Source organism: Artibeus jamaicensis, unplaced genomic scaffold (genome assembly GCF_021234435.1).
Source record: "Artibeus jamaicensis isolate MK-2021 breed Jamaican fruit bat unplaced genomic scaffold, CSHL_Jam_final scaffold_612, whole genome shotgun sequence".
NCBI lineage: Eukaryota > Metazoa > Chordata > Mammalia > Chiroptera > Phyllostomidae > Artibeus > Artibeus jamaicensis.
In genome coordinates, this window is record NW_026522049.1 from 10,500,583 (window position 1) to 10,526,019 (window position 25,437).

General features: G+C 47.2%; 1 protein-coding gene across 2 annotated transcripts in view; it reads left to right on the forward strand.

The window, feature by feature from the left end:
- The window catches only part of ASB7 (ankyrin repeat and SOCS box containing 7), a 37,933-nt gene extending 13,420 nt beyond the window's left edge, over positions 1-24,513 (forward strand). The window contains exons 5-6 of one of the 2 annotated variants that reach the window (XM_037145921.2): positions 7,135-7,740; positions 21,058-24,513. In XM_037145921.2, the coding sequence (XP_037001816.1) occupies positions 7,135-7,740; positions 21,058-21,197 (746 nt within the window). In that variant the 3' untranslated portion in view covers positions 21,198-24,513. Of the gene's footprint in view, positions 1-7,134; positions 7,741-8,213; positions 10,462-21,057 lie in introns of those variants that run through there. The other variant, XM_053658922.1, reaches the window with a different exon arrangement.
- The last annotated feature ends 924 nt before the right edge of the window (positions 24,514-25,437 follow it).

Genomic DNA, 25,437 nt, shown 5'->3' on the forward strand with positions numbered 1-25,437 from the left:
TGCATGGAACAAGTCTGTTGGCGCCCTTTGTCCAGCAGCACCAGCTTGCTTCATGTCTCTGTGTCACATTTGGGTAATTGTCACAACCGTTCGCACTTTTGCATTACTACAGTTGTGGTGGTGATGTGTGATCAGTGATCTTCGATGTTGCTGGGTCGAGACCCTGCAATGGCTAAAAGAGCAAAACTTTGGAGCAGCGGTTATAAATGTCTTCAAAGAATGAAGGAAACCATGGTCAAATAATTAAAGGCAAATACGATGGCACTGACTCCTCTAATAGAGGCTGTCATTAAAGAAGTAGAATGAATTTAGAGTTGAAAAGTACAATAACTACAATGAAGAATTCTCTAGAGTGGTTAAATAGCAGATTTGATCTGGCAGAAGATGGAATCAGTGACCTTGAAGATCGCTCAATAGACATTATCTAGTCTGAGGAACATACGGAAAAAAAATTGTTAAAAAATGAAGAGTAACACGGACCACCGGGACCCTATCGGGCATACGACACATGCGTGAGGCATGATGGGAGTGCCAGAAAAGAGAGGGGACAGAGAGAAAGGGACAGAAAAGTTATTTGAAGAATGGCCCAAAACTTCCTACATTTGATGAAAGGCATTCGACTACGTATCTCAGAAGCTCAGTGAACTCCAAGTTGGATAAACTCATCCGGATACATAATAATCAAACTGGGGAAACAGAACATCTTGAAAGCGCCTAGAAGAGTGACTGATTATGTACAAGGGTTTCAGTGACAGCTGATTTTTTTTCCCCATAAGGAATAACTGGCCAGAAGGCAGTGGGATGACATACTCTAATTGCTGAAAACAGGCAACTATCAACCAAGAATTTTATATCCAGCAAAACTGTCCTTCCAAATTGATGATGAAATAAAGCTGTTCCCAGATAAATGATGAGAATTTGTTGCACTCAGACTGGCTTTATGAGAAGTACTACTAGAATCCTTCAGGCTGAGAGAAAAAGACAACGTGCAATTCAGAGCCGCACACACAAAATAAAGTCCACTGCTAAAGATACACAGATACACATAAAAACATGTATTTGTTTTGTCTTACTTTGGAACTAATCACACAAAAATACGACTCACTACAGCACATGTTTAGCACCTCACAGTTTTAGGGTGTTGGCCAGACTGTTCTCAGGCTGGACTGGAGAAGTATTTGGTTCCAAGCACACTCAGAACTCAGTGAACTGAGTACCAAGGAACTCGTTGGACTGACAGTCCAGCTTCCTGCAGGCTGGAGGCTGTGGTTCTAGGGACTGCAGGAGATTTTGATCCTGTGGGCTGGCCCCCCACAGCTGCTGGTGGCATCAGGGTGGCAAGGAGATGCTCTGTGTGTTCTGTCGCCTTCGTCAGATTCTGTCGGCTACAGGGAAGTCGCCGCCCTGCTGACAGTCCTGGAGAGGATTACACAAAAGCGTGAACATCGGCAGAGAGGGATTGTGGGAAGGGCCTCCTCGGAACCATTCTCCCATCCGCAGCGTAACTGTGTTTTCCCCGTTCATCTCGTAAAAGGCGACGGCGTAAAGCAATAATGGAAAACCAGCACTGGGCTCCTGTGAAGACGCAGCGTATACGACAGAAACAGCACAAAAGAAGGCAGAGGAGAGGAGGCTGTGTCGAAGCGGTTTCTGTATGCTGCTAGAATTAAACCCATAGTAAAAATAGGAGTGAAATAATAAGATCAATCAGTGGAGCCGAAAGTGGGCAAGTGATGGGGGAAATTGATGAAACCACACAGCAAAAGCGGGTTCTTTGAGAAGATCAACAAAACCGATGAATTTGTAGCTGGACTGCTGGCAAACCTTCCACAAGAGAGCCTCCAAAGATGAAAGGCTTGTAGGGAGTGTAATGAACATTGTTACGCCGTTTAGAAAAAATGGGCAGATTTCTTAAAAGACACAAATTGCTAAAACCCATGAAAAGAAGAACAATTAAGAGCCCTATTCTATCTAATCTGATTTTTTAATCTAAAACCTAGAAAATTCTGGGCCGAGTTGGCTTCTCTGTTAAATGATTTCCAGTATCAATTAAATAAACGACAACAATACCCAAATTCTTAGAGAAGGTACAGGAAGGAACACTTACAAATTTATTCTCTGAGGTTCAGAGTCCACTGATAGAAAACCAGGTCATTGCCAGGAGTGAAAACTACTGCCCAGTGTCCTTCATGATAATAGACTAAACAAGTAAAATCCTTAACAACAACAACAACAAAAAACCCAGCAGATCTAATCCATCAGTATATGTTACATCCCAGCCAAAGAGTATTTATCCCAGAAATACGAGGTTTAACATCTGAAAATCAGCATGGTGAGTAATTTACCATATTGATAGCACAAAAGTAAAACAAATGATCATTTCAATAAGTAGAGAAAATGCTCATGACTGTATAAAATACCCACTCATCACAAAGACTCAGCACACCAGAAGCAGAAGATAACTTGCAAAATCCCAGGGAAGCTGCCTGTGAGAAACTACAACTTACGTCACAGGAAATGGTGAGCCGTTCCCTCCAAGGTGAGGACTAAGGCCAGGGTGGGTGTGTGCTCTTACCCCTTCCATTCAACATTCTGTCGGAGGTTCTAGCTTTTGGAATAAGGAAGAGTCCTGTGGATTGGGACGGAAGAAGTAAAACTGTCTTTGTTTGTAGAGAACATGATTCTATACATGGAAATTGTGAAGAGTTGCCAAAAACTTGAAATATTTCGTAGTTAATTTAATGAAGAATGCCTGAGACCTGTACACGGAAAACTGTAAAACATTGCTGAGGGAAATTAAAGACCTAAACCAATAAATATTTCATGTTCATGGTACCAAAGAATCAATATCATTTTTAGGGAGATTTCTGTTTTTAGAATAGGTAGAGTTATAGTCAAAATTCCAGCAGGCTTCTTTCAAAAAATGGACAAGTTAATTTGTTAGCCAGAACAGTTTTTCTTTTTTAACATTTTTTACATTTATTTTTAGAGAGAGGGGAAAGGAAGAAGAAAGACAGGGAGAGAAACATCAATGTGTGGTTGCCCTTCGCAGGCCTCCTACTGAGGACCTGGCCTGCAACCCAGGCATGTGCCCTGACTGGGAATCGAACCCGCAACTCTTTGGTTTGTAGGCCAGTGTTCAAGCCACTGAGCTACAGCAGCCAGGTAGCCAGAACAGTTTTAAAGAAAGTTGAAGACATGCACTACCTGCTCTCAGAGCTCAGAATAAAGCTACAGCAAGCAAATTAATCTGGTCTTGGTATATGGACAGACTTTTAGATCAGTGGAGCAAATAAAGTTCAGAAATAGACCCACACTTGCCTGGTAGATTGATTCTGCCAAAGACGTCAGGATAAATCGTTGGGGGAAAGCTAGTCTTTCCCCCAAACTGTGCTGGAACAACTGGATCTCTACTCTCTGGGGGAAATAATGAACCAGGATCTGACCTGACGCTGTACATGAAAATCAACTAGCAACGGGGTTATTTCCCTAAACATAGAGTTAAAAGTGTAAGACGACTAGAAGAAAACATAGAAAATCTGTGTGACGTTGTGTCGGGCAAAGGTTTCTTAAAGAGGATGCAAAAAGCACAAAATCATAAAAGAAAAAAAATGACATTTGACCTCACCAATATTAAAATTTGTTCTTTAAAAAACACAGCATAAAAAAATGAAAAGGCACAACAGACTAGGAGAAAATGTTTACAAAACAAGTCTGACAAAGGGCTTGTATCCAGAATATATACACAGCTGAGTTGTGAGCTCAGCGAGGAAAATGAGCCAATAAAAAATAAGTTAGTGATTCATCAGACATGTCACAAAACAAAGTATATGAATGAGCTCAATATCAACGTGTCATCAGGGAAATGAAAATTAAGTTCCTATAAGTTACTGCTTTATACTGTCTAGAATAGGTGAAATTAAAGTGACTAGTGATTGCCAGGTATTAGTGAAAAACAATTTGAACTCACATGTACAAGTTGGGGCAAAAGTGGGTTTCCAACTCATATGGAAAATAATATAGTGCATAATACAAGAATAAGCTGTTCGTGTACTCAGAACTATACACATAGTCTCGCCCCACCCTGTACTACGGGTGGGAAGGAACTATATTGTACAGCCACTAGGAACAGTTGGGCAGTTTCTTCAATGCACACCTAACACGTGAGCCAGCCATTCTCGGTATTTACCCAAGGGAGACAGAAACACGTATCCACAGGTAGACTTGTTTCTGAATGTTCCCAGTAGACTTACTCATAATAGCCTCAAACTGGAAATAACCCATTATCTGTCTGCTGGTGAGTAGATAAATAACAGAAGGTCCACATTATGAGTACTACTCAACAATATCAAGGAATGAAAACAACATTCAGAAGTATCATGCTAAGTGAAATAAGTCAAATATAAAGTCTGCGTACTCTGTGGTTTCATTTATAGGTAATTCTATCTAGAAAGGCAAAGACTTCAGTGGCTGCCTGGGACCCAAAGAATTCTGGGTAGAGAACTGACCTTGAAGAGGCAGGCAGAAACTTTCTGAGATGATGGAAATGTTACAGGACCCGATACAGTTTTTCAAAGTCCACTTACCTAAACGGAATGCTTAAAATTGGTCAGTGTCTCATACCTCAATAAAGCTGTCAGAAAAAAGAAAGTGTAATGACAGGGAATGCTTATGTGCTTTTACACACAGTTTCAAGTGTTTCCATAGATTTCAGTGGGTGCCTTGAGACTATGTATCCCACATCCTGTTTTAAATGGTTTGTACCTGGTGCAGAAACGCCTGCTGAGTGGATACAGTAACGAGGTTGATGGGCTGCTACCAGTATTCAGGGAAGGCTTTTCTGATGAACGGACATGTGAGCAGACACGAATGGACCGAGTCCATGTCAAAGTTTTTTCATCGGTGCCTTGTGTATTTCTTAGTGAATTAATACCTAGATGTTTTGCAGCTTCTCTTGCTGTTCCCAGGTAGATCTTTTTCCTGTCGCATTGGCTAACAATAACCCTTAAGTTCATTTTTGTTTGCATCGTCATTTGTCATGGACCTCCCCTTCGTCGATTCCTCAAGTAACTCTGCAGATGCTACGCATTGTTACCTAAAACTCTTTATTCTGTGCGGGTTTTTCAGCGTGTGCTCAGCTCCCGTATTTTAATGGTTTTCACTGAGATTAATCAAGTCATCGCTGCACATGTTAATCATTGTTTTTCCTAACAGTATAGCGCCAAAAATGTAAGTAAAACCTGAAAAAGACCTAAAGCGGAAAACCAAAGGTGCAAGTGCAGTGTCACGTAACGTGATTTTAATTTTGCTGTCAAGTACAGGATGCACGTAAGACAGTTGGTTGGCGATTTCAAGCCACCCGGTGGACAGAAGGTGGGAGAAAAGAACGCGGGTGGTATCAGATTTCACTGCAGGATTGTGAGAGAATGTCTGGAAGCAGTTGATGGGTCAGGTGTGGATTAGAAATGGACACCTTGGCAAGACTTTCTCTTTCGTGTGACTAGAAGGGTTCTTTTTTATTTTATGCCTGTCTTCACTCAGTCTGCCTCAGGTAAGTGAGGTGTCGGAAGCCGAGCACCCTCTGTCAGCATGGGAACTGGCCTCATGTCCTTGGTGGACCAGAAGGTGGCAGCAAAGTGCTTTGTTCAAATCTCTCCGGGCCCTGGCTGGTGTGGTTCACGGGACTGAGCATCAACCTGCCAACCAAAATATTCTCACCTTCCTTTTTTTTTTTTTTTTTTAAAGTCATAAGACATAGTTACTGTATACTTCTACTTTAATGAGGAACCAGGCAGATAGGATACCCTCCTTTTCTTTAAATGAAGAAAAGTAACATTACTCCTCTGTACTGTTAGTTTACATTTAATGATCTGATATATAGCAGTCGGCAATTTAACTGACACAGCTTACCTTTAAAAGTGGTAACATCGCAGGTTTTGTCAGCAACCTGTTCTTAACCGAAACTTGCATTCTGCAAAATATTATTATTTTACCCAAAGCTTCCTGCCTCATAGACTGTTCCAAGAGACCCAAGGTCGTGTTTTCGAACTCAGTGACGTTTTACTAAGCCACATGCACACGTTATCACACGACTTTGGAGGCGTTCTGTTTGTTTGTTGGAAAAACACGTGAGTTTTTCTCCCCCACGACCAAACCAAAACGGAAGAGCGGCTTTTAGAAGAAAAAAGCCTTTCAGTCCCAGGCAGGCAGGTTTGACCCGTTCACCTTGGTGAGGAGTCGCTGGCCTCCAGCACGTGAGCTCCTGAATGCGGAGGCTGTGCCTAGAGACACCCTCGGAGTTGAGACCCGGGGGCGAGCTGGGGCAGGTGACAGCGTTGTGACCCAGGAGTCACGTAGCAAATGCATTTCCTCTTCTTTCTTTCTGCCCCACCCCCACCCCCAAATCCGTCCATGGAGGAGGAGGTTTCGGAACTGTTGGAGAAAATAATATTTATACAGTGCTGAGGTTTCTTCCCATTCTTCACACAACGCGCTGCTTAATTCTTACCGATTCCAACAAGTCTTATAAAACTAAGAATTCAGAGTAGACTTTTCTATCTTATGAAAACATGATTTATCCAGATCACTTAACATATATCTACATGCTCTGGAATTTTTACAGACCGCAGAGAAACTTTTTCTTTAACCTAATACACCCCGAAACAGTGCAGTCTGCCAGACCACAGTACATCCGTAATTGAGAAGAGCAGATGTTGCTTCACGTGGTTCTTTTTAAGACCAAGAAGCACAGGAGAAAATAAAACAAAAAGTTAAAGCAAAAGAGGAACGTGGAGCAGTGCAGCGACGGGGCAGCCTGAGCAGCTGAAAGCAGTCGGTTCAATTAGTGAAGACAAGGGGCCCGGTGATCTCAACCCTGTGTGTTAAACTCTGTGAGGCATCCTTATTCCGTTAACTGGGGTTGACAGCGTCCTCCTAAACTTGGTTTCCCATGAAAACTTACCTCCTGTTAAAACTTGCCTTCGGGAAAGAAGGGTTCAGTGTCCGTGGGTCATGTGCAGTCCAGTCCTGTGTCCTGTGTCCCGTGCAGTTTGGCCCGAAGGTGCCGTGCCGCCGCGAGGGCCCGTCGCTTTGTCCCAGAGTCTGCTAACGTTCTCGTTTCGGTTTTACCTCCAGCGGATCCCACGGTTAAGGACTTGATCGGAGGCTTCACCGCGCTTCATTACGCAGCCATGCACGGCCGGGCCCGCATCGCACGCCTGATGCTCGAGTCCGAGTACAGGAGCGACATCATCAACGCCAAGAGCAACGACGGCTGGACACCCCTCCACGTGGCCGCGCACTACGGCAGGGACTCCTTCGTCCGGCTCCTCCTGGAGTTCAAGGCCGAGGTCGACCCGCTCAGCGACAAAGGCACGACGCCGCTTCAGCTCGCCATCATCCGGGAGCGGTCCAGCTGTGTGAAGATCCTCCTGGACCACAACGCCAACATCGACATCCAGAACGGGTTCCTGCTGCGCTACGCCGTGATCAAGAGCAACCACTCTTACTGCCGGATGTTCCTTCAGAGAGGAGCAGACACAAACTTGGGTCGCTTGGAAGACGGACAGACTCCCTTGCACCTGTCCGCGCTCCGGGACGATGTGCTCTGTGCACGGATGTTATATAATTACGGCGCGGACACGAACACAAGGAACTATGAGGGGCAGACCCCGCTGGCGGTCTCACTGAGTATTTCTGGGAGCGGCCGACCGTGTCTGGATTTCTTACAGGAAGTCACAAGTACGTAATACCGTTATTCCCGTTACTGCTTTTTTTTTAAAAATCTGTATCCTCTGAGGAGCTTAAGGTGTTCTGACAGCTAAAAATAACCAGACATTAACAATTCCTTTCAGCCCTGCTTGGTAAGGAATACCTCATTCATCCAAAGTAAAAAAGAAAGCTCTCTATCACAGAACCGCACAAAAATTCCATTGGGTTACTAAACGTTTATAGGACTAGAAAGTCGGGGTGAGAGAAGCCGTGGAGAAAAAGACATAAAGAGGGGAACTTTTTGCGTTAACGACAACCTGTGTTAGAACAAGGCGGGACCTGCTGGTCGTTCGTGTGGTCTTTCCAGGCTGCTGTAGAGTTCACGCTGAGAAATCGGGAAGAGGTTGGATTTTAGATTCCGGACCTATGGAAGTGTCCTGGTATTTGTGCTTTTTTTTTTTTTCATTATTACTAAGCTGCTGTTCACACTTGCTTCGTTGCAGCATGAACCCACGTGAAACGAACAGCGTGTTATCATTTATGTACGTGCCCTAGTGAAGCAGGTTGAGGGTGATAGAGCTTACGGTAAGAAGAGCTTTGCTCTCAGCGGGAAATCTGGCGCCAGCCCCCATGGCGCCTGACCCGTTTGGGGGTTGGACGCCTTGTTTTTCCCTAAAAAAGTCTGTGTGAGTCCGCGCCTTTGTGGGGGTGCGAGTCTCTGCACCGCTTCTCGGATGGGAGCGTGAGTTTGTGCGGACGTGGCTGCCCTCCTACCCGGCCTCCTTGGGACCATTCGAGTCTGTGCCTCAGAACTCAGTGTCTGAGACAAAGCTAAGGTCTCCTCTTTAACAAATGTTAGATTTTGCTGCCTGCGGTCCTTTTTGATGAATTCCCTTCTCCTCGCCCGACTTTTAACAGTAGGGAAGAAGCAGTACGTTCTGGGTGCCAGGTACTTGGGGGTAAGGGGGGTACTTGACCTGCTTACAAGTAATCCACTCTCCCCCTTGGAACTGAATGTAGGGGGTCAGAACTTTTTCAAAAACAGGAACTGTAACTTGAACTTGGCGTATTCGTGAGGAAGAAAAGATGAGGTTATTGCTGCTAAGGATATTCAGACTGCAGCACGAAAAGAAACCACCCCAGGGCTTGACTCGTGCTGTGCAGTGGAGCTCGCTGTTGTTGCAAATGGTCTCTCTCCGGGCCCCAGTCTGGTGGCCACTAGCCCCACGTGGCCTGTGACGCTGAGGGACTGAACCTTAACTGTGTTCTTAACGTTTAAAGACACCGTGCCTTAGAGTGGCTTTTGCGACCTGCAGCACGGCTCTGCCTGCCTCGGAGGGTGTTTGGGGCCGTCGGGTGGGTGGTCCCCGGCAGAAAGCGTTACAGCCTGTGAAGCACAGTATTTTCATCATACGTCCCAGGTTTGTTTTGGGGGTGGGTGTAACTTCTACACCAGAGACTCACAGAGCAGCCGCCTTCGGGAAGGCATGCTCGTGCACAAGTGCCACAGCCCCGTCTGTGCGCTCTTCTGCTCCGTGGTTAACAGCACAGACCAGAGCCAGACTGCGTGAGCTCAGGCCCCTAACTGCCCCGCGTTAGCCAGCCGTGACCTTGGGCAGGGTACCTGCTCTGCACCTGTGTCTTCATCCTAGAACTAGGACTATTATATCTGTCTATAGGCTGGCTGTGAGGACTACACGAGTTAATATTTGTAATATACTTAAAACAGTGTCTGGCACATTTTAAGTGCTGTATTTGTGTATGTGTGTTTTAAATATAACATTTCATGAAATGTGGGTGGGTCAGCAGCCGGGGCTTGCTACTGACAGAGTGACTCCCTGGGAGCCTCATTCTTCCCGAGCCTCCTGTTTTTCAGCTCCGTAGACTCGTACGTCGCCTGCACGTGGGGTTGGTCACAGCCAGTGCGATGCAGGGAGCTGTCCCTCTGCCCCCAGCCCTCGGAATGCTGATGGGCAGCAAGACTGTTGGGTTAGAAAAGACGCACATGTGCCTTTAAGACTCGGGGCAGATAAAAAGATCCACAGGACCGTTCCCCGTGTGCCAGGTCCCCGCCACACGGGAACAGCATGTGCCCTGAGCTGGCCTCGGCAAGCATGGCCTGGTGGAATGCCCGGGTCGCAGAAAGATGGTAGCCGAGCCGATGCGTGGCGAGCTTTTCAGACGCGAAGGACCACTTGTCTGTCTTTGACTGCAGCCCGCTGTTCTCCATCTTCCGGTGCCTCAACACAACTCACCGCGTCTTCCCTCTTGGTGGTATCTCCTGCCAAAAGCCAGTGAAGTATTTCTGCTCCGGGGGTTCTGTATTTATTATGATTCCCTTTGCCTAGTGCGTAATTACGTGCCAGGAGAACCGACTGTAGCTGAATGTCTTTGGAGAGCTGTCTTCTGAAAGCCAGGGTGGAAGAAGGCAGGCGAGTCAGGGCATTTTGTCCAACCTGGGAGCTCCTTCCAGCCTCCGACGCCTCCGAGGTCCACGGCTCCGGGCGCCAAGCTGCTGGCTGCTGATCTGAGGACTCCACGTCCCGAGGTACAAGGACAGCTGGAGTGGCCTTTTATGAGGGCCATTTTATCGTCATTGCACCACTTAACTAGAAGCAGGTTGTTTGCATTGGAAGTGCCCAAGAAAATCATAATCCCGGAATGTAGAGGCTACTGAGGGTTTTTAGAAAACTCGCCGTAAAAACTCAAATACATGTTGCATGAAAACAGGGCAGATGAGCGGCGTGGTTACAAAGCAGGGTCTGGTGTCTCATTGACCGGGATGCTGAGGGAGGAGCCACGGAGAAAGAGATGCCATCTGTGCGTCTACAGCTCTGGAAACCCCAGCCTTTAGAATGGCTGGAACTCCTCCAGGAAGCCAGGCCCCGGGAAGAGCAGCTTCTCCGTGCCCAGGAATGAGAAACCCAGCGGAGAGGAAGCCAGAGATCATCCCGCCCAAAATTCAGGGCTGTCTCGTATGAGGAAGGACATTTCCTACTTAGTTGGTAGCATTTATAAGAAGCCACTTTCTGCTCTTTCGGTGCTTGTACTTGAAAGAAAAATAAAAGTGGAACAAATAAGCTAAAGGGACAACAACAGAGAGAACACTGAAGGCCTGATCAACGACACATAGAAATGGGAGTGAGGACTCAGCAGCCGACGTGTCGATGGAGGTCCATTGAGGGCCAGGGTTCCCGGGTCAGCTCCGTGCACCAGGGCCAGGACTCAGGTCGGGCAGGTGCGGTACCGAGGACACCCCCATTAAGGAGGCGCTGGATTCAGGGTCCCGCAAGTGCACACAGTTCACGAAAGGAGAATAACTCGCAGCATGTGCACAGACATGGTCACGGAGCTAAGAGCATCACTGGCAGCGCTGGCATCTAGGACTGGGGCGCAGGTTCTCTGGCCAAGGTCAAGCACTGAGTAATCTGCCCAGTTCAAACGAGAAAGCCTGCGCATGTGCACAAGAAAACATTAATGCTTCCTAGAAGACGTTTCCTGTAAGTCAGGACTACCCCGAGGAGAGACAGTTAAATGGTAGTAGAACTCACCCCGAGATCTCGGGTTATAATGTAGCACTCGTTTGCCTTGATCGTCTCCCCTCCACGATGTCAAGTCTTCCAGTCAACCGTGGATAAAGGCGTCATTCAGAAGGTGACATCTTTTAAGAAAGCAAGAGAAATTTCAGAGAAAGCTGAACCTGAGTCAGTGGCTGGGAAGAACTTTTCATCTTCTTGGGGAAGGAAAAAAAGATAGGATTTTAATCACCTGCATGCCTGCTTGCTTGCCTGGAATTTTGTTCAGAGAGAAGTCATGGAGAACCTCCAGTTTGGGGAGAAGGCCCACTTCCAAGTGCTCGAGCAGAAAGTGTGCACAGGGTTGGGAAGCCCTCTCTGCAGCTGCCACCGCGGCAGGGGAGGGACCGGTCCTCGTGCAGAGGGTGTGGGAGCTGGAGGAGAGTTTTAGTAGAGAAGGCAGAGATCAGAGCAGAGCTGGCAGCATAAAGGAGGCTGCTCGTGCAGGAGAACAGTGCACACAAGGAGGCGGTAGCTTCCACATTGGACGGGCTAGATTTTTTTCAGAAAAGGTGCCGGTCCTGCTGCCTGCCTAGGGTACCCGTTCACTGTGAGGCTTTACCCTTCACAGAGAAGAGGGCAAAGGTCAGAAGGCTAGTGCAAGCAGCCAGGCCCCGGGGCTGTGGCGGGGGTCAGCTTGTCACCTTTGTCAGTGACGTGCTCACTGTGTGGGGAAACTACCTGTGAAGAAGCTGCCCTGGCCGCGAGCATTCGCTAGGCAAGGCACTGCCGTCACCGTGCCGTCCGCCGTCCTCCTGAGTCTCCACGTGGTAATCCCAGTTACTTCCAGTTGCCCGTCCGCTAGCTCCCACATCTGTGTCGTATCCAAGTCTGGTCCGATGCTCGCTTTGTCTCATCCGACTTGTGTTTTTCCTTGCCTATTAGCTGTCTTGTAACTTTTTATTGAAGCCAGACATGATGCATTAGGTAATAGGAACTGAGATAAATAGGCCTCGAATGCCAGATTTTGCGTGTCACGCTTGCTGAGCCGTAGGTGCCAGAGGCTTCAGACTCCCCCCGTGTCCACAGCCAGGGGCCCTTGTCTCCCGGCTTCCCTCACCGCCCGGAGAGAGTCCATGGCCTGCAGCCCTACTGCGCCGTTACTGCCGCGCAGCCCTGCTGGTGGGTGCAGGGTGGCGAGGAGGGCGAGGCCGGTGGTCTGCCATCTCCTGGTCACATCTCTCTGTGATTTTGTGCTTGTTCAGCTTTTTCTTATAAGGATGGGAGTGCCGACTTCCAAGCTGAAACCAGAGTTCGTTCGTTCTGTCACTTTCACTGACCGTGTGAAAATCACACGTCTGTGGCCTCTGGGGCTGAGTAGTGATTTGCCCACTGGGCTTCTGAGGCGCGTGTCTCCAGCGTAGCCTCCTGATGCGCTCAGCTGGGCCCAGCTGCTAACGAACCAGCCACGTCTGCGGGCACAGGGAGGCAGTGCCACCGGCTTCTGGAGCCCGGTGTCTCACTTGCCTAATGAACTTGTGCAGTGTGCTTAGAGGGTGTGCTTACCTTCTCCCTGCCGTGTGGATCTCCATTCCCTCCTCAGCAAGGCGGGGATGACACCGTAGCCTCAGGGTCCCTCTCTTTTTAAAGCTCTTACCAGAAGCCACTCTGAAAGGGGACGCTTGCCTGTTCATGCTGTTTGTTTTGATTTGAAATTTTGAAAGGCACCATGCAGAACAGTGGTGGTTTTCTCAGTGTGAACCCTTGGGGGTCCTCAGTAAAGTTTTAGGTGCCCGTGAGGCCGAAACTGATTTCATGACAATACAGAGGTGCTCTTTGCCTTGTTTTGCTGCGCTGATGTCCGTGCTGATGCCATCAGGGCTGTGGCGTGTGCATCATCCTGGTCTCCCCACCAGCCAGTCCCAGAGAGAGCATCCCAGTTCCACTCAGGAACTCCTTTAACAAAGCAGTAAAAATAATATAATGGAGTCTTATCCCTTTGGACGTGTACCTTTTTCAGTGTTATGGGGGGTAGAATTTGAACGTATTCCTACTGCATCCCGAAGTGGCGGTATTGGGGAAAAGCACTTCCGAGATCTGTTTGAGCCGAGCCTGCAGCTTTCTTTCACGGAATACCGTTTTTTCCTGAAAGATTGACAGCAAAACCAGGGCTCTCTAGCCTTGGATCGTTGGCAGACGTTCTCCTAAAAACGAGTAAAGTTTACTTACCCCCTTAAGAAAAACAACTGACAGTATTTATGGCGAGTCATAAAATTTGAGCTTTCAAGTGAAAATTAGCCCTTTAAACACCTTGTGTCTGCCACCGTGACTTCCACGATTTTCCCAAGTGCACATAGGTAAAAGAGGGCAAGATGGACCAATGGATTTTAACGTGAAAGAACAGAAAGTTCTCTTCGCATCCCACGTGGCAAGTGACCTTTAACAAAACGCCAGTTGCCAAGTTTTGGCGGAGCAGCAAAGAAGGTGCACAGTGATCTGAAAAGACCGTGAGATATTCCTTCCTCTTCCAGCTACGGCTGAGGGAGGCTGTATTTTTGCCTCTTTGGGTCAGGTGAGCAGATGCGGTGGACGGAATGCAGGAGCGGGTCTGTGAAGCCAGCCAACTTCTGCGAAGCCGGGCCTTACAAGACATTTGCTCATGCGTAGAACATCGCCTCCCACGAGATCCTTTTTGTTTTGCAAAGCAGCTCTTTTATTTTGGTAAAAATGCATTTCAGCTGCTGCTATTCATGACTTATTTTTCAGTGAACTAATACATATTTTTAAATTTGTATATATGGTAAATGCAGATATAACCCACAGAAATGAAAGTTCTTTGAGGTCCTCCAATTTCAAGAGCACAGAGAGGTCCCAGAACTAAAAAACGTTGAGACCAAGCGATGGACAGTTGCTACATTCAGATTTTTAGGGACGCCCGCCTAGCCCCATGTTGTAGCATGGGGTCACTCTCTGATACCTGTGTGCAGTTAAAACCTGTGGGTAAAATGAGATGCATGGAGTTGTGGTTTGCCTCATGCCAGCGTGTTTGCCACTTAGGACGTGTGGTGACCCTGGATCGCTGAGCTGTGTCTGCAAAGTTGTGGTTCTGGCAGGTGCTGGCGGCGGGGGGCGGGTCGAGACATTTACCATTCCGATCAGCTTAGACGGCTAGTGGCGTGTAAAAAGGTAGGACTGGATTGTATTTCCATGGGTGTGGTTATATTTTTTAAAGATTTTAATTACTTCTCGAAAGAGGGGAAGGGAGAGAAAATGAGAGGGAGAGAAACACTGATGAGAGACATGGATTGGTTGCCTCTCACAGATGCCTCAGCCAGAGACCGAACTGCACCCCAGCCCAACGTGCCCCGACCTGGAATCAAACCAGTGATCTTTCTCTTTGACACCCAACCAGCTGAGCCACACCAGTCAGGGTTGATCGGTATCTGTTAAGGATGGCTGACTCATAGGTTGAAAAGGAAAAGGTTAGACAGGTGGAAATGGAGTTGAGTAAGCAGTTTTGCTAGAGGCTTAATCTCTCAAGTAGTACATAAGCTTGTTGCTTTCTAGAACATCAGTTACAGGTGTTTAAAAAAGTACTATTTTGTAAACAATGCCATAACCTGAAGTACATTTCTGTTTGAATTTCGGTGACAAGTACCATGTTTTAGCTGCAGAAGTTAAACTTCAAAAACAAAGTTTCAGATTTTTTAAAAAGTCAGAAAACTTCTTGTTTTTTTCTTTTTCTTTTTCTTTTTAATTTTAAGGAGATGACATGTAGACCGAGGCTTTCCCAGCCCAGTCCAGCACAGCTACCGGCCTGTGAGCAGATGACCACATAAAACATTGGGCCAGGTGCCCTTGCTCCTGGGCTCTTTTCAATGATTCTTTAGTCGGTTTCTTCGAATTTTTTTTGTAGGATGACTTTATCACAACCGCGTGACCCAGTGTAACTCTTCGGAGAAACAGTTTTGTATAGCACAGTTTAACTAAGGTTATTTTCCGTTATTGAATTTTTCCCTAATGGGCGATTTTGCCAGACATCTACATTTCTGTCTCAGTGATTAAAATCACTCTTGGAAATAAATAAACAAGTGGGACACAGTTTTAAGTCAAATTATACCACATTTTAAGGTTCTTTGATGTCAAAAGTATTGTCTTCTGTACTTTCCTCATCATATTCCTATTACTATTTTTAATAGATGTGGGCTTCTGGAGATTCCTGGTCATTTGCTGGGAAGCAGAGTGTGGCTCTGTTTGGCTTTTAGTGCAAATGGGAAAGAAAAATGGGTCCAGACTCGCTTGCCTGTGGAAAATGTGTAACCAGTGGGCACACGTGATGGAGGCTGATGTCGTACCTGTGGAGTCTGAGTGTCAAGTCAGACTGGCTTTTATTCTACGATGCCGTGATCTGATTTTTTTTTTAATATTTTATTTATTTATCTTTAGAGGGGAAGGGAAGGAGAGAGGGAGAAAAACATCAATGTATGGTTGCCTTTCGTGCATCCCCTGCTGGGAACTGGTCTGCAACCCAGGTATGTGCCCTGACTGGGAATCGAACCTCGATTGTCTGGTTCGAAGGCCCGCGCTCAATCCACTGAGCTACACCAGCCAGGCTGTGATCTGATTTTAGGGCGAGCCGGAAACTGCCTTTGTTTTACCAATAAGATAAATTTCACAAAGTTCATACAAAGTCCCTGCGGAGGGATGTCAGAGGCAGGAGCAAAGACACAAAACGTGATCCAGGCGGGATTTTTAACTGGAGGGCTGAGATAAACACAGAGGGGTTGGGACCCCATTCCAGGTGGTGACGAGGACGGGGCGCTTGAAGGGAAAGTCAGATGGTACGAGGCCATCCAGAGGGGCTAAAGCTTTCTGTCTTTATTCTTTTTTTTTTTTTTAATTTGCCCTCTCCCTTCCACCTTCAGTCTCTACCTGCCTCTTCCCCAAAGAAAAACCTGTTTTGCTTTTATTTTGTTCATTTTGGTTATATAAAAGTGGGGTTTTTTTTGCCTGTCTACTTTTACAAATATTTTATCCAAAGAAATAAGTTTAGCCTCTTAAATACATTAGTAATGGTGATGTCCAAAGGGGAGGGGGGGCGGTTTAGAATACTTAATTTTCCAAATTACGCTGCTGTCCCAGTTTTGTAATTCACACTAAATGAGACCCTTCAGAAGCTGATTTCCTGTTTTTATACCAGCCCAATTATTACTAATGATGGGCTTCTTCACCAAATGGGAAGACTTAATAGCCCTTTGAACTGTTATGTAATACCATTGTAGTTCATTGGGAGGGACACCTTGTGGTTTTTATGCATCCCCCAAAGTGTTATAATTCCCTAAATTATACTCTTTTGTGTGGTGTCCCCCCAGGGACCGTCCTCTGTTACAATTCCGTGTCGTTACGGGGAAGGGATCATTTTCCCAGACACCTCGTAAAGAGCGTGCACGTGTGGGCCGCTTTCCCCTTCCTTCCTGCGTTCCCTGCCTCTGCTGTTCTGTTCCCTCAGCCGCTGCCCCCTGTTCTCCCTTGAATCTCTGGGATAATGCATAGTAGGTGCTCAGTAAATAACTTTTGAGCGACATGTCAAGAGGAAATTAAGTACTTACTTCCCAGTTGCCATCTTCTAGTCCCAAAATGATATTCCCGAAAAATATAACTAGCTCCTTAGCCTGGGAAATAACCATGTTTATACTGTGAGCGGTCTTTATTACTGTTATTCAATTCAGCTCACTTTGCGCTCAGCACTGCTACCTGTGGGGAGGAGTGCCCCTGCAGATCTGGGGCAGCGGGGTGAGGATGGACTCACCCCGTCACTGCACGGCTTTGGAGACAGTTACCCTTCTCATGTCTCTGCCTGGTGCCGGCTGCGGGGCGAGTTCCACCATATGATTTCCATCGGCTTGCCAAGGACCCTTCCCTGGTAACAGATTACCAACCACTTTTTGACCACTAAGCAGCCGACTGGTCCCCTCACACTTCACACTGGGAGGGCGGGGACCTCACCTCAAGAAGGACCCTTCTCCTCCTCTGGGAGGGGGAGGCAAACATTCTTTTTATAAGTACTTAAGTACTAACTGTGTTAACATTTACTTAATAAATGTTATAAATATATAGCTCTTACTGTGTGCCTGGTTCTATTCTAAGGATGTCACCAAAATTAACTCTTTTTTTTACGCCTGTAAAGCCTGGGATATAGGGGACATTGTGCTCAGGTCACGGGTGAGGACACTGAGGCTGAAGGCTGATTGGCTTGCCCAGGACACGCGGGTTTTGAGCGCAGGCCCAGGAATCTGGCTCCGGGCTTGCAGCCGGAGCCCCGGCAGTGTGTGCCTCTGGTACCCGAGGTCATGGTGCACACAGAAATCACACGGGGTCGAGAAACCTTTAGAAATCAGATTCTCCCAAAATATCGTAGCCACAGCACACTGCTGAAGGGCGGGGCGGGGTGGGGAGCAAATCGAGAAAACCTTTCCCATGTTGACACATGGAAAGTTCCTTTTTCCCTGAGAAGGGCCCGTGTAAAGGGGGTAACTTCTGAGGGTGGTAGCAGTTCTGCCTGGTGTCCCTGGGGTCACTGGTCCCTGGATTTAAAGTTAGCTGGTCTTTGCCTTCCTGCGTTTTATCGTGGACGAGATCAGAGCCAGCGCACTGCCTGGGGAGTCTTGCCTGTTTTCTGACCACAGTGCACAGAGTGTCACGAAACTCGCCCCCAGGCTCTGACCAGCAGCTTCGTGAAAGCACCTGGACAAAGCCACATATTTGGGACTTTTTTTTTTTAAGGCAGCCCTGCTTCCAGAGCCCAGAATCTCACTGGGTCATCTAATGCTGCAAAACCTAGTGGCTTAACAGCACTAGTCGGTTCCCTAACCGATATCCTCCAAGAAGTGTCCCCTGGGGTCACTTGACGAGGCGACGCCTCTCCCCACAGCTGTTCTCTCAGGTGGCGGGGCAGGTCGGCGCCAGTGTGGGCTGGGCCCCAGGACTGTGGGGCCCTGACCTCAGCTCCTTCTGTGGACTGTGCGGGCTTCTTTGTGGCATGGTGGCAGCCAGCTGGGTTCCAGAGCGAGTGTCCCAGAAAAGGGGTAAAGCCATGTCACCTTTTATGACAACCACAGGGGTCACATGGCATCACTTGCTCCAGGGTCACCAGCCCACCCGGTGTCAAGAGTGGGGACCTCCATTCACCTCTCTGAATGACAGGAGACCCTGCGGTTGTGGCTGGAGAGTACCAGGAGCCACAAAGTGACAGTCCAGAGGGCCCCATTACAGACCTTTGTGTCTCAGTCCCGCCTTTTTTACCCGTAACTCAGCAGTTCCAGTCATTTACTTCTTCCACTTTGTTGGGTGGTGCGTCTTCATTATGTGGGCACGTACACTTCCGTATGTCACCTACGTCCTCATCTGTGTTTGGCCTGGGTACGTTGTGACGACATTTTTTTTTTAAATATTGCACGTGAAAAGAACCTGCCATCTATTAGGAAAATCAAATTCTTTGCTTTAAAAGAAGATGCACATCTTCATTCATATTCTGGTTTGCGTGTGGGGATCAAGTGTTGTCAGCATTTAGTGAAAAATGACAGCGATAATTGATTCTCCTCCTAATGGCAGCCTATGCGTGGTGATGAAAAATAATTCAAAACAGCTTAGGAAATGATTTGCCGTTGACGTGGGTGTGTCTTGCGAAGAGCTAGCTGTTTCATACTGGACACACGAGTCTATGGAGTGTCCATTCTCCCAGCTAGCTCTCATGGGGTGCTGGGCCGGGCGTTGTTGGGCTTGCGTTGGCAGCCGGAGCTGGCCCGTCCTCCCAGGGCATGTTGGATAGTGAGGAAGATGGGCGTTGATGGGTGATTTTACACAGAGGTGGAGCACAGCCTGGGTGAAGGAGCTCTGGAGCGTTATCTGCTGGGGAGCCTGAGCCCGTCTCCCCTAATGAAGTGCCCTCTCTGGGGACAGCCTGGAGCAGGAGAAGACTTAATCTTGCTGGGAGTCGCCCAGGCTGGGGGGCGGGCTCACGGCCCCCTCCCCCCAGATCCCTGTGTGGACTGCTGTGGACACGCATGCTTCTTACAGACGTTTCTAGGGAATCCGTAGCTTCGGTGATTCTTTCAAGAGCTCACGTGTTAAGTGACTCTTGGGACACCTTTGTTCCTTCAGGCCTTGCAGAGCAGAGGTCTGAGTTTTGAGGAGCCTTTTTCCTGTGTGAAGAGTTCATTAGTTTGGAATAATGGGGATCGCTGTGGACAAGTACAGTTCAAGTGCTCGGGAGAGCGAGGGTTCCCCACGAGTGGCCTGGGGACCTCCGGGCTTCTCTGAGCGCCTCCGGGGTAGCTGAGGTCGAAGCAATTTGCACAGCGGCGCTGAGTCGGTACCTGCCTTTCTGACACTCCTCTCCTGCCCGGAAGTGGGCTCAGAACCCAGGTTGACGCGGTTTCGTCACAACAGGTCGGATGCAAAAGCCTGGAGGGAATTCAGCCAGACCTTTAACAGCGTTGAAAAAAAAAGCGAAAGAATGTTGGGAAATTTTGTTGTGTTCATAACAGTGTCATTTATGTTAACCTGCGATGCATTTATGGGTATTATTTCTAAATGAATCTGTAAGTATTTCTAAAATTTCGCTGTCAGCTTCCAATGTGCTAATCATTGATAGCTATAACCCACATGAAAACGGGTTCTTTGGGGTCCTTTGAGAGTTTTTAAAGTGTAATGAGGTTTTAGACCAAGAAGTTTGAGGAGTATGGCCTTCTACTTGACTTTGAGTAGAAAGTTCTACTTGACTTTCTGCTTTGCTTAACTTCTCAGACAGGAGGAGTCTGTAAAATGAGGGTGAGGATCAAAGGGCCTCCCTCGTAAAAAGGATTAAAGGGGCTCGTGTATGTCTAGAGCTTTTACGAATACTTGGCCCCAAGCAAACGGTCTGCACTTGTGAGTTTTCCTTATCATCACCATTTCATACGCAAGCAGAATTGACCTGAAGCTGAGAATTTCTGCTGACGTGTGTGGTCATCTGGATTGTTTTGGATGTTTGGATTGTTTTGGAATATTGTTTCACAGTATTCCGACGTGAAAGAAACAGGGCTTTGTGATCTTCCCTCGGAGTGGGCGTATCGGTCAGGGTCAAGGTCCTCACTGGCGGAAGGTCTGGGTGTGGGGTTTGAAGAGGTGTCGATTCAGGAGAGCTTGGGGGCTTTTTCTGTCCTCCTTCCCGCCTTCCTGGTCCACACGCTCCCCTCCGGCCCCACCCCCGCCTACAGCCCAGCCTCCGCTGTGTCCAGGCATTGTGTGGGCTCCCAGCCTGTCTAAGCCCCAGCGTCCCAAGGAGGAGCCGCATTGGAGAGCATCTCATAGGGTCCCCTCACTTCGCAGGTGGAGAAGCGAAGCCCAGCGAGTGACTTGCTCACGTGCCCTCCCCAGCCTGTGAGGGGCCCAGCCAGGATGAAGACTGCTAATCTGACTTGTCCTGGCAAGGGCACCATGCCTAGAGTCAGGCATGGTAATTAGAACCGCTTTTAGCCTGTCAGAAAGCCTTATTAATTGCTCATCTAACACTGAGCAATGTACCGAAATTGTTGCTAGTGTCCTTATTTGTAAAGGGCGCATGAAAACAAGTATCAGCCATCCCGAGGACAGGAAAAGGCTCCAGTGAGAAGTCCCAGGAAGGTACCCAGGATACATTCCTCGTAGCAGAAGTCTCTCTGGCCATTTGCACATTAAATCCATACAGAGACACTCGCCGGTGAAATAAGCAATTATTTTCCGGACCTAAAAGCCGGCCTTGAATATTCTGCTTGGTTGCTTTGTAACTGTTTTCTTTTTTCTGTCTTTGTAGGGCAGCCCAGAAACTTGCAGGACCTGTGCCGAATTAAAATTCGACAGTGTATAGGCCTTCAAAACCTAAAGCTACTTGATGAACTACCGATTGCCAAGGTCATAAAAGACTACTTAAAACACAAATTTGATGATATCTGATACACACAGAACTGTGAGCAAGATTAGGAGTTATATTCCAGATACTTAAAAGGCCTTTCGCCTTGCACAAAGTATATCCTATGCAATTTCTGATTTGCTGTGAAGTCAGAAAGCAGGTATACGCGTTTAGGTTTATTTTTGGTTGGTTGGTTGTTTTGTTTTCATTGTAGGGGATGGTTATTTTTTATATATATATATCTATATATATAGGTATGTATATATATATAGATATATATATAAACACCACACATGCTTGAAGGTCTTAATTTGGTTTCTTGGTCCAGGTTGAAGAGGTCCAAGTTTTTGTAGACAATGTGGCATTTACAAAAATTGTTTTTCCAAAGTGACGCAAGCAGGTCCGGAGTGGAGCATTCACCCTTTTCACATGTATGGTTCCACTGGCATGCACATTACCACACACCAGCAGAGCACCCGGGACTGCGGGGAGTCCCAGCTTCCCCCGGGGGTCCCGGCGCTCCTGCAGAATGTCCTCAGACGCACTTTCAGGACCGCTGTCACCGCATTCCTTTCTCATGACAACAAATTGGCTGCTTCAAACTGTTCTGTCCTGATAGCTGTGGCTTTCGGGCGCCAACAATTCCGGTACCTCTGTTTTCCCGATGGTGTGCTCTCGTTTTTAACTTATTTTTTTAACAACTGTAGTACACTACTCAGAGACACTGGGCCTCAACTTCTGTCTCTAGACGAATAGTGCTTTAAAAAAAAAACAAAAACACAACTAACAAGAAAGAAACTAACTTTCTAAAGCCACTGTATTCTGGTTCTAAGACGCCTCCAGTGCAATACTTTTCCTGGTGTATTTTACCCACTATTTCTCTTGATGTTCCTCATTCCACAGCCGGCTCTGACTTGCCCATGAGAACAGGAACGGCCGCTTCCATTTTCAGGGCAGCAGCAGAGTCTGTCGGTTGCAGCTTCCGTTTTAAGCTTCGTCCTCCATTCTGCGTTAATAAGCAATTGCAGGTCCCGATGGTAGAGTGTTCCCTAAAAAATGACCCCAAATATTGTTAAACCCTTTGGCTTAATGCTCACAGCATTTGGGGCAGTTTCATGGTGTTTTTGTTCTTCCCAGTTAAGAAAGATTTCTAAAGAGAGGAAAGTTTTACCGGGCGCACCATTTGCAAGCCCGGTTAACGCCCAGTGTGCGAATGAAAGACTTCCTGTCGCTTCAAGGGGGTGCACGGGGAGGCTGTTCGGCACAGCTCCTTACTGCGTTCACAGGGCAGCCACTTGCCGCGTGGAAACAGCTGTGGCCACGTGTCCATTGCCGCGGAAGAGCTCCCAGAAGCAGTCAGGAATCTGCAGCGCACCCGTGAACGTGGGTTCTGTACCTGGCATGTCACATCGCGTTTGGTTTCCGAACAGCCTTCCCAGACATCCCAGTGTCGTTCTGCGTGCTTGGGAAATTGCAAAAACAGTTCCACACTAGTAATAAATGTCTCATCACCCATTTACACAATGCAGGGCCTCTCGTCTGAATTTCTAGCTATACGTCCTCAAGTCTAAAACGGTGCCACCTGAATAGCATCACAGCAGAACCGGGGGCTGGCGCTGGTTCACCTTCTATCCAGGGCCCGCAGGGGTACTTTCCAAAGCACCAAGTTTATCCCCTTGGACTCGGAGTAGCTGTGGTAGCCAAGTGTCTGGTCTGCTTGTCCTAGGAGTGCACACAGCTCTGAGGGAACGGCCAGCTTCAGAAGAAGGGTGATTTAGGCTAGTGGGGTTCAGAGCCTCTTCTGCAGGGAGCCAGCCAGCCCGCAGCCAGTTTTCTGACCCTCCCACAATTCTGACGGTAGCCTGGTGGCTGGAAATAGGTGGTCTGTTCTTTTCCCCATAAAACTATCTCCAAAAAGTTAACTTCTGAGACAGAGAGAGTTCCTTGTGAAATTGGGAGCTGAGCTGGGGTCTGATTCTTTAAACCAACACCTAGGTCAAGGCCAAGACTCATTAGCAGCACCCAGGACAGGGCACAGCCAGAGGGGAATTGAGTGTCACTTCTCCCTGACACCCCAGGAGACGAGGGCCCAGTGGGGCGCCCAGGGCCCCGCACACTGGACAGGGATAGCAATGTTTGGTTCGCACGGGGCTTCTTTCCTCACGTGTATTAATTTAATCAGTTGGTTTAAAATTATCCCCCCCACCCCCCTCAAACAATTCGAAGGTTTCCAAACTAAGCCACTAGACTTTTGAGTCAGGAAATTCCAAGTAAAAAAAAAGATCAGATTAAGGTAAATTCTTCATTCTGTGCTGCTGCTGCTGCTGCAACTTCAGAAAAGGGAAAAAAAATTATGAGTGCTCTTCCTGGAATTGAAATTTCTATTTAATGAAGAAGTGTATAATTCCATTATTTATTGTTTGAGGTTTGATTTATCTGGAAGCGTAAAAAGAGTGTTTTATTTTTGCTATTAATGAAATCCTAATCACATAGCATATTAAACAGTAATGACGATGTCTCCAAGTGGGTCACCCGGGGACGCTGGGGGTGAGCATGCAGGTCTGCCTTTGAACTTGGTGGTCAGAGAAGCAAAATGAGTAGAGAAAACACATGTTTTCAGAAAAATCAACTGATCGGTTTTTCCAGAATCCCGAGATGTTCCGAATGGTCTCAAATTTGTCGCTGATCCTTCATGTTTCTTTCACAATTGATTTTTTTAAGCCTCTGAGTAAACCTTTATAAAAAATACATTTGGCAAGTACACCAAAGAAACCAGCCCATAAAAGATTTTGGTCATTCACGAACTGCAAACCTCATCTTTGGAAACCAAGATTTATTTTTTTTCCCCGTGTAAATATTTGTGTTCATAAATGTACAGCAGAGCAAGGGCATTTTTTAGGTTATTTAATTCCCATTTTTCTAAACTATTTACTACAGAATAATCCGCGCTTGTTGGTTTGGAGGACTTGGCCGTTTTCTTCTTTAATGCGTTATCAGTCATGCTTGGAACAGAATCTGCACTAGGGAATCCAGTGCCCTGGCCATCGCCAGAGCGCACGTACGGACCACGAGGGAGCTGGCGTGATTCGCCAGGCACACGCCCTAAGCGACAAGAATGTGTAGTTGAGTGATGAGGGGGAACCACACGGAAAATCAAGATTCTAACTTCCCCGCCGAATTGCTCCGTAGCCCAGAATGTGATTGGGATGAGGCCCTTTTGCCCCCAAATTTAGCTTTCATGTAATTCCAAGTGTGTTCTATCATAATGTATTTTGTTCTTCCTTTGTAATGTAAGTTTTGCTTTGGGTCAGTTTGAATTAAAAAAAAAAAAAGAAAAACTTAAATCTGGTTTAAAACTTACTGGAGTTGTGTTTTCTTTCTAGTTGGCCTTGAACAGTTACTATTATTGCCCAGCTCTTTGGGGGAAAGGAAGCAAATCTCTCCTTTCTTCATCAGCATTTTAGATGACTGGGAATTGCTTACGAGTGTCATACAGAAAAGGGAAGAATTGTAGAGCAGATAAGGCCGTTCTTACCACCACCCTGTTTTTATGCATTCTGCAAATACCAAGCAACAGACGACTATCGCATTCTTAAATGTGTTGCTCCCATACCGAGCCTTCTGGGGCTGGGTTTACCTCGGCCTCACGCCTGCCAAAGCCTGACTGGGGACAGCATTTGGCCCTCAACACGGTAACGCAGCCAAAACTGGGACTCCGAGGCCGTTTCTTAGGCTGCAGGAGCTAAAAGCAGAGGGACTTGAGATTTCACCCTTCCTCTCTGGAACGTCAGCATAGCCCAATTCAGGAGAGACCTCGAACTGACGTGAACGGTGGTGCGCGGAGGAGAAGGGAGGACAGGATTTAGCACTTGTGGAGAAAGTGGGATGTTGTGCAACTCACATCTCGCTGCAGGCTCGTCCAAGGGCTCGGCACCACCGGAGGCCAAGAATGGGACCTTTGAAACTCGTCCTAATGATCCGCAGGGGAGCTCAGATGGGAAACACAGCCGCGTTGCTTGGAAATCTTGAGGTCGTTCCTCTTCCACTGTGATGTCAGTAGCGTATTGTTTTTTCAGCTGAGAGACGAACAAGACGGCTAAACAGCTATTGATAAGACAGATTATCTACTAGGTAAAAAAATATATATACGTATTTCCACATCTCATGAATAAGATTATAAATAGCCAAGATAGTGGTACTTAAGCCAGAATTGATGTAGACACCTAAGATAGAAAGGTAATTTGTCTTGAAATGGTGTCATCATATTATAAGGTCTAAGACGTA